The 12,222-nt window shown below is 35.2% G+C and overlaps 1 protein-coding gene across 6 annotated transcripts in view; it reads right to left on the bottom strand.

The window, feature by feature from the left end:
* PTBP2 (polypyrimidine tract binding protein 2) overlaps positions 1 to 12,222 on the bottom strand; it is a 53,368-nt gene that overhangs the window by 18,726 nt on the left and 22,420 nt on the right. For all 6 annotated transcript variants that reach the window (XM_035902840.1, XM_035902843.1, XM_009647499.2 and 3 more), the window contains 4 exons: positions 6,812 to 6,984; positions 6,248 to 6,391; positions 2,397 to 2,561; positions 2,210 to 2,320 (listed from right to left, as the gene is read on the bottom strand). In XM_035902840.1, coding sequence (XP_035758733.1) covers positions 2,210 to 2,320; positions 2,397 to 2,561; positions 6,248 to 6,391; positions 6,812 to 6,984 — 593 coding nt within the window. The remainder of the gene's footprint in view (positions 1 to 2,209; positions 2,321 to 2,396; positions 2,562 to 6,247; positions 6,392 to 6,811; positions 6,985 to 12,222) is intronic.

The raw sequence follows: 12,222 nt of genomic DNA, 5'->3' as shown, positions 1-12,222 counted from the left end.
ATTTTTCACTACTTGCTCATTCAAATAGCAAAAGTGGTCCCATAGGGCTAGAGGCTTCGTATTGTACATTCTTGTCAGTGACACTATTTTCTCAGAACCTTCAAATGAATAGCATCTCTCCTTGGTACTTACATCACTTGAGTTTTTCAAATTGCTCTTTAACTTCCTTAATAAGTCTTCAATTTCTATTAAGGCCACATTCTGATTTCCTGTGAAGAGTGCCAGTGGAAAATTAAATTTCCCCAGTATCTTCTATAGTAACAACTGACGGAAAACAAATTGAAAACTTCTTTACTCTTTTTACCATGCCTTTCATTTTGAACTCCACGCAACTTAAGTGCAGCCACCACATCCTCTTGCTTCTACTGTATTTCCAGGTGTATTTAAACTCGAGGGTTTTTTCCTATCATCTGACTGTTTCTTTCCTTTAGGTATTTTTGGTTTGGTGGCACTTCATGTTTTACCACAGTAGCTCAACCATAAGAGCTGTACTTATTTCACTGTATTTACCTTGGGAGGGTAGCAGGGAAATCAAACCTTCCTTCAATTTAGTATTCTTCAATACTTGCAGTTGGTATTACTCTCAGCATTTTGTCTATTTATGTATAGATTGGTTAAAATATGAAACTATAAACCGAAGACCGTTTCAATTTGTCACTAAGATAGGCTCCATGATCACTTGGACGATGACTGTACATGCAGAAGTCACTGTTATTCAATGAAGTTTAGTCATTCACACGAGATACCGCTAGTGAACAGCTACCCTGATCAAAACATGCAAAACTGGAGAAACAAACACATGTGGGGTTTTTTTTTTTTAACACTATGACCAATACAGTATCCCACAAGCTATTATCAGTTTGTCAGAAGTCAACAACAGCAAGAGATTCTTAGGGTCCTTTCATACTTTTACATACCTCATCCTTTTGTTATTTTGTCACTTCTTTATAATGTATTCCTAGAATTACACTGATAATTTTCAAATCACTACAGTCCATTTCACAGACGCCATCTTTCCATTAAATCTTCCAATAATATACATAAGACTCAAAAAACAAAGTCAAAAGAATTATCACTTGATGTCATATTTTGCTTCAAAAATGTACTTTATAAGCAGCATTAACATCTATTACTGAAAAATAAGTTTCCAAACATGAATCGAGACTTGATTACAACATTCTGCACACACATTAGCATCCAACTGTGTATCGAGTATTTAAAACATGAATCGAAATGACTACAGTCAACTTCTGCAGCAATTGTAGGTTAAAGATGTAGTTTCTGTATTACTATTTCTTTACTTCTATATAGTCATCATTCTTTACAACAGAAAACTAAGCCTATTTCTTCTTTCCTTTACCAAGATATTCCTTGCCAACTTAGTCTGAGGTGCGAGCTTTTCACTTTTTCCTGAAGTTCTCAGCTATTCTGTCATCTATGGGCAACAAGCACTTTTTATGCTGCCAAGCAACTTAACCAGCACATCAATTTTAATCAGCCTTCCACAAACCCAGACTGCATGTGAAGGTTTGAAAAATGCATATTCATTCCATTTATCTTTTGGAAAAAAATAAAGAAAAAAAAAAATCTAGGCTTCCCCTTTGGTTCAATTTTCCTATTGCCAAAGATGTGAACATATCCCATTCAATTAATTCGATACATCTGGGCTAGATGACATGCTGTTGATCTTTGTCATAATTTATCCATAGGCTCCCTCCTGCTATAATGACTAAAACCAGTTACTGTTCTTGCCCCTCCTACCCAAGGTACCACAGATCGCGTCTTTGTTCTGATGCTTAGAAAGTGTGTACCAACAATAACCCAATGGGCTTACTAAATTTGCTGCTTACAGTGAATTAATCATTCATCAATATTACATTCTACATCTTTACTTCTGGTTGACATTTTCACTGTTACAGTCTTGCATATTATTTCATCTCTGTACAGCCTTATTAAAATATTTTTTCATAATTACAGATGTATACAATTCTTTACACAGTGTCCTTAAACACAGTATCTTTAAACACTGATTTTATGCAGCATAACAACATTATATAGTAACTCCCAGTTATTTTTTAGTCTCAAAAAATTCACACAAGTGGTGGAGGAGTACGACACATTATTATGGTCAGTACTCTGTTAAATTAACATTTTGCAAAGTTTTAGAGTACAGGAAAGTCTCCAGCCTTAAAAAGAGAACTATACTTACTAGTTTTGCTTGCTGTGCGTTTACTGGATCGCCATACTGGAGTAAAGCTTGAAACTGGTTATTCTTTGTGAATGTGATTATCTTCAATACAGCACCAAATTTAGAGAATATCTGCAAAAAACATCGTAAAGTTTTACACACGAGTTCCTCTCAATCATAGCTCAAGTTAAAATGAAATTTGGCTTACCTGATGAAGAACATCCAGGGTTACCGGATAGTACATATTGTCAATAATTATTCTAAGTACTGGACTCTGAGCTGGAGTCACTGCACTCTCACTAACAGTGGTCCCGCTAATGGGAGCATTTGTTGCCTGCACAGCCGTCACTGCCTGGAGAACAGCTTGGGCCCGCTTAAAGAAAAAAAAAAAAGATAGAAGACAGCTTTTTTTATTTTTTTTTTTAATATTTCAAGATGATAGCTAGGAATTAATTAGCAATATTAATATAGTTAACTTCAGAAACATAAAATAGTCCACTTATTTAAAACCCAGAGCTACAGACATAACACAATGTAAGTGCAATGCAGTCCGACTGTGAGAATAGACAATAAAAATGGAAACATCAATTAATCCTTATGTCACAGTAAGGAGGGGCTTCACACAGCACCAATATCAGGCTTCCTAGTAGCAAGGTTATTGTTCTACTAGTAAGGATAAACAAAGTGAGAATTTTGTAGGTTTAAAGATACTTTACAGACTTTTTTTTCCCTTTAAAGAAAAAAAAAAACAAAACAAAACAAAACCAGACCAACCAACCAGCAAAAAAAAAAAATCCAAGCCTACAGAAACCTAGGGTATTTACACCCTATTTTTCAAGAGACTGTATTACATTTAACATTTCACTGCCATGTAAATTATGTAGAAGGCTCTGATAGGAAGGGATAATGCTAAGCTAACACTTCCAAACTTCTCAGTTTTAACACAAAGAAATAATGCACAAGACTGGCAAGTGTCAGAAAGTCATATCCACAGAGAGGTAAACAAACTGGTGTCTGTTATCCACCCTCTATCATAAAAAGAGAAACAAAATCCTCTCCATGTGTGGGAAATTTTTCGTTTTTAAACACAAGCAGGGTTTTAGAAATTCAGAGGTAACCACATGATGACATCACAAGAACACACATCTATGCAACTACTTCCACTGCCAAAACTGACAGCATCAGAAAGATTAGATGTCTTTTTCTGAGAAAGAAAAAGTGCAGGAAAAAGGGTTTCCATTTAATACTTTCATTACAGTAGTCTTATGAAGCAAAACAATACAAAACAGAGAGACAAGTGAGCATGCCAGGTAAAAATAATAACCACCGTATTAACGCATACTGCATATTTTAAAGGTATTAGAGCTACTACACGATTTCATGTCTCACAACTTACATGATACTCCTCATACTGAAATGAATCAATGAGTAAGGAAAGTGGGGGGGGGGAAAAAAAAAAAAAGACCTGGTGAACACCAGTTGGGAAAAAAAAAATTACCTCTACGTTTAACATTAATTATTGTAACTCTGTAAAAAACATCTTTTGATAACAACATGTTCTTTTTTCCCCTATGAAATACACAACTTTAAAGCTAGCCAGATATTTGTCTGAGTTGCATAATTAGTCCCTACTCCTTCTGTAAGCACAGAAGCAGCACCTATCAATTAAAACGCACTCTAGAAAGTGACTGGAAAAGTTTAGACTGTATAACCCAAACTCCCAAAACTGTGAAGTCAATTTTAACATACGACCCTCGTTAGCACAGTCCATCTATGCCTATACATCCTATTTCATTCCACTGAAGTTCATGTGAATACATGAATGAATACAGGACTTAACATTGGCAAATAAGGATAAAAATCTGTAAAATTACTATGACAGTGAGTATTTTGTCACACAAGTTCAAAACATTTAGTATCATATATAAATAGCTGCTTTTGAAGACATTTGCGTAGTATGTAAAGCTTTTTTTCTTATATTTTGCAAAATCTAAATGAATTTAGAAAGATCAGCTACACCATTCAAGAAGTATAACATTTATTTATTTCTAAATGTTGCAATGTCTACACAGGAAGACTAAACCCATGCATTTATGACAGGCTGATGATTAAAGAAAATTACAGAGGTCGTTCTACTCTCAACTCTTCCGAGTCTAGATACTGTATGAAACAAGGTAAAACATGCTTGTTTTAAGTCTGAGTTTAAATGCTCCTCTCATGTTCAAATGTCTCACAGGAAAAGGGTTTTCATAGAATTACAAAGCTGAGATGAAAATTTAAACGGTCCCTTTTGAATCTGTTTATTCAGAGCCAACTCAGTACATAACTAAAAATAATCATGGAAGCTACTATTATTGAGAAATTCAGAATAGCATAGCTTAATGGAACTTTTCCTACTTTCATCACTTCTAAAGGCCTGGCTGTTTAAAGTACCCCTTGGTTAAATACTTTTTTTTTTTTCCTCCCCCTCTCCTTTTTAAGTAAGATACTTGCACCTTTCTCCAATTTTTTTTATTCTATCACTCCAGTTACATGTACTCACATCCTGACTTCTTCATTTTTCCTGCCTGAACATCCAGAAAAAAACAATTTCAAAATTAATTTGGCTGGATGAGAAAGCTTTCAAATACACATTAAAAATTTAAGGTTTTGAGTATTAAAAAAAAAAGCAGACTATAAGCAGTATCTGCAGCACCTTTATTCTTCCTTACAGAAAAAAGAATATCCAGCCATCTCTGTGTTTTATAAATGCCTCATGAGATGCTAGTTACAGAATACTTACTGCCAAGCACCTATTTATATTATTTAGTTCCACGTTAAAAAAAATAGAGACCTGAAAGACTGAGAGTATGTTAAAATTAGGTATTAATGTGTATAGTGGCATAAAAGCTGCTGAAAAGTCAGCACACCCTATACATTGAAAAGGTAGACACGTGAAGCACAAAACCAGTATCGCCACAGAAGCCAGAGGACAAGGTCAGAGAAAGCTTCTTAAGGGAGTATGTCCATCCACTATATGTGCAGACAGAATTCATCCTGTATTCTCTTTTTTCAAAAGTAAATGAAGCTATTTATTTTTCTTTATAACTGCCATTTTGGGGGAAAGAAGAAATCTCAATTTTTAAAAAGTACCTTTAGCAGACAAACTATCAAAAGACTCTAAGGAACTGGAATACTTAGGAAGACCAACAGGAAAATCTACACTACACTTGATCTGAACCAAGATGCCTTTCAACAGATTACCCTACAATTTTTATAAAGGTAACAGCTATAATTTTGTTATTTACATACCTTACCCAAGACAGGACACAAGTAACAGAAACTGTAACTTGGTACTTACACTGTCTTTTCAAACATCAAAAAGAAAACGTAAGAAATTAACTTTAAAATAATCATGTGACTTGTGATAAGTTGATGACTTTTCTCCCCTTATAATTTGTATGAAGTGGTCACATTATTTTTGCTAATTTTTCCTGTCCTACTAAAACCAGACATACGTATCTAGATGTATTGTGAAACAGGTTCTGCAGAGGCAAGAGCAAAACATTTTTTGTTATTAAGTATATTTGCCTCTACAGTGATGATTAAGGTTTTCTTCTCCAGGAACAGCAGCTCACGTAAGCTGAGGTTACCTGTGCTACCAGAGCGATCATTCAAAGCACTGCAACGTAGGCATTGGCATGAGTCATTATCACTAGGGAAATTCAAATAGGCATTAGAATCTCAGGTCTCAGAATTAGTTAATTTTTTTCATCCTACATTCTCTAAACTAAGAATAAAACTTACTTTATGGAAAAAAATTCAAGTTAAAAGACACTTCAGAATCTTTTTCTTTTTACATTAAGGAAACATTAAGAAAATTCATTGCAATGGGAAGATCACACAGACAGCAAATCCCCTTCAATGCCACAAAATGGAACGATCATAGGTAAGACTACAGTAGTGTTAGAATGTGGACAAAACCAAGTGATTTAAACGTACGCCACATGAGCCAAGACTACATGCCATGCCTCATTTTCTACTGCCTGCAATAGTAATACTACATAACAGTAGATATACCTGGTTAAGTGTGTTATCAGTCTTTAGTTCTTTATGATTGGAATACTGGATATAGATAGGTTGGTTACGAAGATGAGGCGTCACAGCAGAGTAGTAATTAACCATAGTGATAGCTGCTTCTTCTGTAGCAAGTTCCAAAAACGCCTGTAATTGAACAGGTAATTTTCAGTATTTACAAAGCAGATAATCTTCATATTAGCAGCATATAAAAAAAAACTTAAAGGGTTCAATAACCCATTTTGATAATATTAGGCTTTAGAAGATGTCATTCTCTACAGACCAGCTTTATTTGCTAAGCTACTTCATCTCCAAAAATTAATCTGTGAAGATGGAGGACTAAATACTTATCTTGCAGCTGTTTGCTTTAAGTAGCTGCCAACCATCCCCCGTTCACCCCAAAAAAGTACTAAAAGACAATATAAGTTCATTAAAAAAATGAAAGGAACAAAGGCTCTTTTTTTTTTTTAAATACTTACTGTTACATGACTTATTTCACTAGCATTTTAGCAGCATATTTTGAAACTAGACAGTAAACATACTGAAAAATGGAAAGCAACAAATTACCTGATTTTTCCCTTTCAGCATCAGGATGTTGGTTACCTTACCAAAAGGTAAGCCTAAAGCAATAACTTCTGTTTCTGTCACTTCCCCAGGCAATTTCCTGATATGAAGAACACGAGAAGGAGCCCCATCCATTTTATCGTCACCTTTGAATTTCTTGTTGTCATTACCATTGGCTGAAAGACATATTCAGACTCTATTTGAAAAGTTTACTGATATTATTACTACATTATTAAAAAATGGTTTAAAAAATTATGTCATAGTTAGAATTACGTAAGCCATCTCCTAGTTTGATCTCAACAAAATTCAAGGGTTCAGAGCAAATTCTGAAGAGGCAAGTGTTATATAGATTCACGGAAGGTGGACTGTTCAAGACCAACACAATAGCCCTCTGTGATAACTCATTTTCTAAACAAGACAAAACCCACAGCAAATGCTTTTCATCTCACTTTCAGTGAAGTATCTGATATAATGCCATGTAAAAATATTAATAATGACTTCGAAGGGCTCGCATATCTGGGTTAACCCAGAATTTTTCTGAAAGGAGAAAAATGGTGGTGAATAGTTACTAGAAGAGCTCCTAAAGGGACGGTTTAAGGAATGTTTGCACTAAGGAACCAGACACAAAAAGTAGAAAAGTATCGAAGCAAGACAGGAAGCATTTGTAATGCTGAGGATCACACTGGAGAAAGGGGATGACGCAGAGGACTGACAGCACAGAAGTCTGATGAAATCCACAACCTCAGAATTTAAGGACCAAGAACAGAGAGAGTGGGGGGGGGGGGGGGTGGAGCGTGAAGGAAGCAAGACAAGATTTTCCTAGCAGAAGCGGGGAAGCATGAACATCATAGTATCTTTCTGGTGCTTTTTACAATTTGGAATATTGTCCAGAATTCTTTTACCGAATTCCAGCAAGATTCCAGCTTCAGTTTCCTTTTTCTGGAACATACGCAATAAAGAGCTAGCCAGCTGGATGGAAGAAGTCTTGCTTTGGAAGGAAGGCCATAAAAAAAATTATTTACTTTGGTTAAAAAGTAAGACAACCGCTGCCTAGAAGTATGTCGGTGGAGTAAATATAGGAAAGAGTCAGGAGCTGAAGAACACTGTCATAAGATATATGGATATTAATGAATTAATCAATGCTGGAAATCAGAACGTATTCAGATACGAGAGAAGCAAATGTTAAGACTTCCTTTTTTCTACTTCTGGCTATAAAACATGCAAGTCAGCGTGCGAGCTCGTCAACCTCTGATTTCATGTTACAAGAGCAGCTCAATAGCTACGTGTATTTCACAAAAACCACACAAACTGTGTCTAGTAGAAAAATATTTGTAATTATTAGGGTTCAAATTCAAGGGGGCTTATACCAAAGAGGATTGGAGGGGAATAATTACGAACAAGAGTACTTTTATTTACTCACTTTAAGAGTAGAAATAGTAAATGTGGGAGGAGAACGAATAGGAAGCATTTATGTATGTTAAATCTTCCAAAAGACTCGTCTTTGTAAGGAAGTTGATGGCTGCAATTTCCAGAGGGAAGAGAATAAAGAAGTCCTCAATTATCACTCAGCTGTAACTACAGAATATAACTCTTGAATTTGTGCCAGGGAAGTCATTTATACCTAATCTGTTTCCCTGCATAAAAATATTGCATTCATTTATGACCAACTTGAGCACAGAAAGTTTTGCTAAGGGTATGCCTAAATCATAATCAGGAATTCAAGTTCTTAACTGGGTTTGCCTAAACTAAGCCAACTTAGTCAAGATTAAAAACATGGAATGAAATGGAATCTTACTCTTACAAGCCAAGAATACCCACACTCCAGGTGTGGATTTGAACAGCACAGCCAGGTATGACATTTAACTACTTTTTCAGTGCTGTTAGGAAAATTGGCAAACTCAGGGTCTCTGTTCAAACCTACAAACATACTTTTTACTTTTTCAAGAATACGGTCATTCTCCATACTTCTATTAAAGGAATCGATGGGAAAAGGGTAACATCAGGAACTGTTTTTATCACTCCCTTGTATCTTTTTCTAACAGCTAAACCTCTTCATTCTAATTTGAATGTTTCTACCTTCCACTTCAGCTATCTATCTTTAGATTTAGCTAAATCTAAAATTCGAGATATTGTCTTAGTTAAAAATAGTATGCCTTAGAGGCAGGTCATCCCTTAATCCTCCCTCCTCACCCCCAAAAAAAGAAAAATTCCAAGATCGAGCTTTTTAAAAAAGTTCTTGCACCGAGGAACACCTTCCAAGCCTTTTCCAACTTACTATAGCAGACAAATTGAGAAAAACCTAACAACATCAGAAGCGGGCAAAACGCAGCTAGCAGCACCTCTAACTGAACAATGCCAGGAAGGGTCAAATCCATGTATTTTTTTAGTTTTGTCTGCTGCACAGAAGGACAAATTTTGATGGAACACAGAAGACTAAAATGTCAAGAATACACACTGAACTAGGGCCTGAAGTCCACCTCAGTCTACGCAAGGCTCTAACCTGTGTATCGTTTTGGAAAACGTGGCAAGACTGGGCTTCCAGGTAGCCAGATTTTACCAGTTTGAGATGACACAATATAGCACTTGATCCTCAAAGCAACAGCCAGCCAAAGTTTATGAAAATGTACTTTTATTTTTCACTTGAAGCTCATTACACAATAGTCTTCCCTAGTTCTCAATTTAAATCTCTACAAAAAACTAGAATAAAACATTGTAAAGCGTGACAGGCTTAATGTATTTCAAACACATTACAAACAAATTAGCAAATAAAAGAATTACAGTAATACTGAAACTAGATTTCCAATGCCTTTCATACTTAAGCTTTCTAAATAATTTGAATTCATTACAAGTTTCAAAAATTAAATATGAAACGGTAACAATGAGATATGAGAAAATGAAAATAAAGCTTTTAAACTGAAAGATGTTCTGAAACTGCTGAGAAACCTCTGCTTTTATTACATCACCCCAAAAGTATATACCATGAATGCTCGGATCAGCACACTTACTGACAGAGCTCCTTTGTCTTTTGTGTGGTTTTCAACATATAGCTTTGACATATTTCCTTTTCCACAGCAAAATGTCCAAGAATTTTTTTATTTTTTTAAACTAAATCTTGTATTTGGATTAGGCTTTAGGCAATCCCAATGATACTAGTGAAAGTATCACTGACCAGCATATAATCACTCATATACGTACTTGCCATGAAATGTTCCTTTCATAAATTACCATAATACCTGAATAAATTGGGTTTCCATCTATTAACATTGCATTTTACAGTTTTTCAACTTTTGCTGCAGTAGGTTTAAAAAACAAATTAAAAAGAAACATTTTGTTGTACTACATTTTCCTAAAGAACAGTTATCAGCTTTAACTTGTGTATACAAGTTTCACATAGTTTTATTTTTTAAACTAAACATCTACTGAAATACTCTAGACTTTTTTTACTTACTGTAAAAAAAGAGCTATACAGACAAGTGTCCATGCTAAAAATGTTCAAGTGAAAAAGTATATGGATAAATATATTAATATACACAAAAAGATACAGAATTATGCACTCAAGAATGTATGGCAGTCAGAAAAATGGGGGTGGATAGACAGGATGGGGGGACTGGCAACAAGCATTCTCAATGCTATGTAAATGCTTAAAGAAAGTTTTCAGCAGCAGGGCAAGCAACCATGGCAAAAGCTGGTTTTTACTTCTTGGCAGAAGCATACCTTGCACAATGGAAGCTGAACTGGTAACATTCATTAAAAAAAAAAAAAAAAAAGAAGCCCACCTTCTTAAAGTAAAATTTAGCCCCAAACATTTAACACTGGTTTTCAAGAAGACAGGAGAAATTAACACAACATTGGTTAGTACTGCTTTTCTTTAAAGCCAACAGAACATGTACTGTTTCTACTTTTGATTATCCAGCCAGCATAGCCTAGTGCTAATTTACCATTTCAATAACGGCAGTTATAACATGCACGTGTCATATACTAAATACGCATGCACATACACAAGTGAATTTTTCAACACATTTGTAGAACAAACGAAATTTAGCTTTTAGAGCAATTATTAAGAGGTTTTGGCACTGTATGAAACCTTTCTCCCTAACTTTAGTCTCGTATTTGCCATTTTAAATGGTACTTCTCAGCTGGAGACACATCATTAAACTGCACTTGGGAATAGAAAACCACGTTTAAAACACGAGAACGCAACTTGTTCAGAGCCACTGAAAGGTGAATTCAACTGCTGTTAAAACAACAATTTCATTCTCTCACAAATTGTATCAGCATAATCAGTGTCCATAAAGGTTAAAAGGTAAGTCAAGAAGAGCAAGGTACTAAAAGAATAACATTGTCTTGTGGTAGAAATGGACTCTATGGAGATAAATGAGCAAACCAAAAGGTCCTTCCCTATACAGCAGGAGAAAGACAAAATTGCAGAAAATTGGGGGGCAAGCAAGGGGATGCTGGAGGTGGAAACCTCACAAGCCAACCAGTCACTACTGCTGAGGAACTGCTATTTAACTGGGAGCCTATTGGCAAGCAGCTATTTCATCAGGTAGGTTGGCTTTCACCAGATTTGAAAAGCCTGATCCAATTCAAAACTCTTGCCACTAACACTTTAACAAAAATAAAGATGCACTGAAGAGCATAATGCTACAATATCTACACTGGGGGGAAAAAAAATTTAAAATCACTGTGAAAATAGCATGACTAAAGCACAGCATTAGTATTAGTCCATTTAATAATCAAGTTATATAAATATGTTACATATATGACAAATAATCAAGTTAAGTATCCAGTTAAAGTAATATAAAAAAAAAAATAATCAGAAATCTAACCCTAAGTATTTGTTAAATTCAGTTCAGACTACTAAAAAAAAAAAAAAAAACAACCCCAAAACAACCCCGTTCTGTAACAGTCATTGCAATGATACAAGGCCTCTGGCTCTCCATCAAGGTGAAGAAAAATCCAGTTTCCATATGACATCAGTTTATTTCTAAACAAAATCTCATCTCCACAAATGGCATTCCAAACATTCTCTCATCTACATAGGCTACTACAGTCTAAACATAATTGATACAGAAGCCACATCCTGTTGCCCAGAGTTCCTTCAATTTGGCATAAACCAAGTTGTTGAAATTGCAGGCTGAAGAGTTGACAAAGCCTATAAATGGGCATTATCTAAACAACTTGGGTCCCTGACATTTTTAGTTAGAAACTCCTATTTTAATAAACACAGAAACAGAAACCTATACATAAAAGCAACATAATGAAGTGCAATGTATACAAGGCATACTGTAAGTCTGTGGCATTCAATCGTTTAAGCTATGAAGATTAAATGCTCCCAAGTAGATTTTGCAGAAAAACTGATCTTAAAGTTCAGCAAAACTCCTGGCAAACAGTGAATAACTTCCTTCCTGCTG

This window comes from Egretta garzetta, unplaced genomic scaffold (genome assembly GCF_000687185.1).
Source record: "Egretta garzetta isolate BGI_Z169 unplaced genomic scaffold, ASM68718v1 scaffold149, whole genome shotgun sequence".
Lineage (NCBI taxonomy): Eukaryota > Metazoa > Chordata > Aves > Pelecaniformes > Ardeidae > Egretta > Egretta garzetta.
The sequence above is the reverse complement of the archived record's forward strand: the minus strand, read 5'-3'. Positions and strand labels throughout refer to the sequence as shown.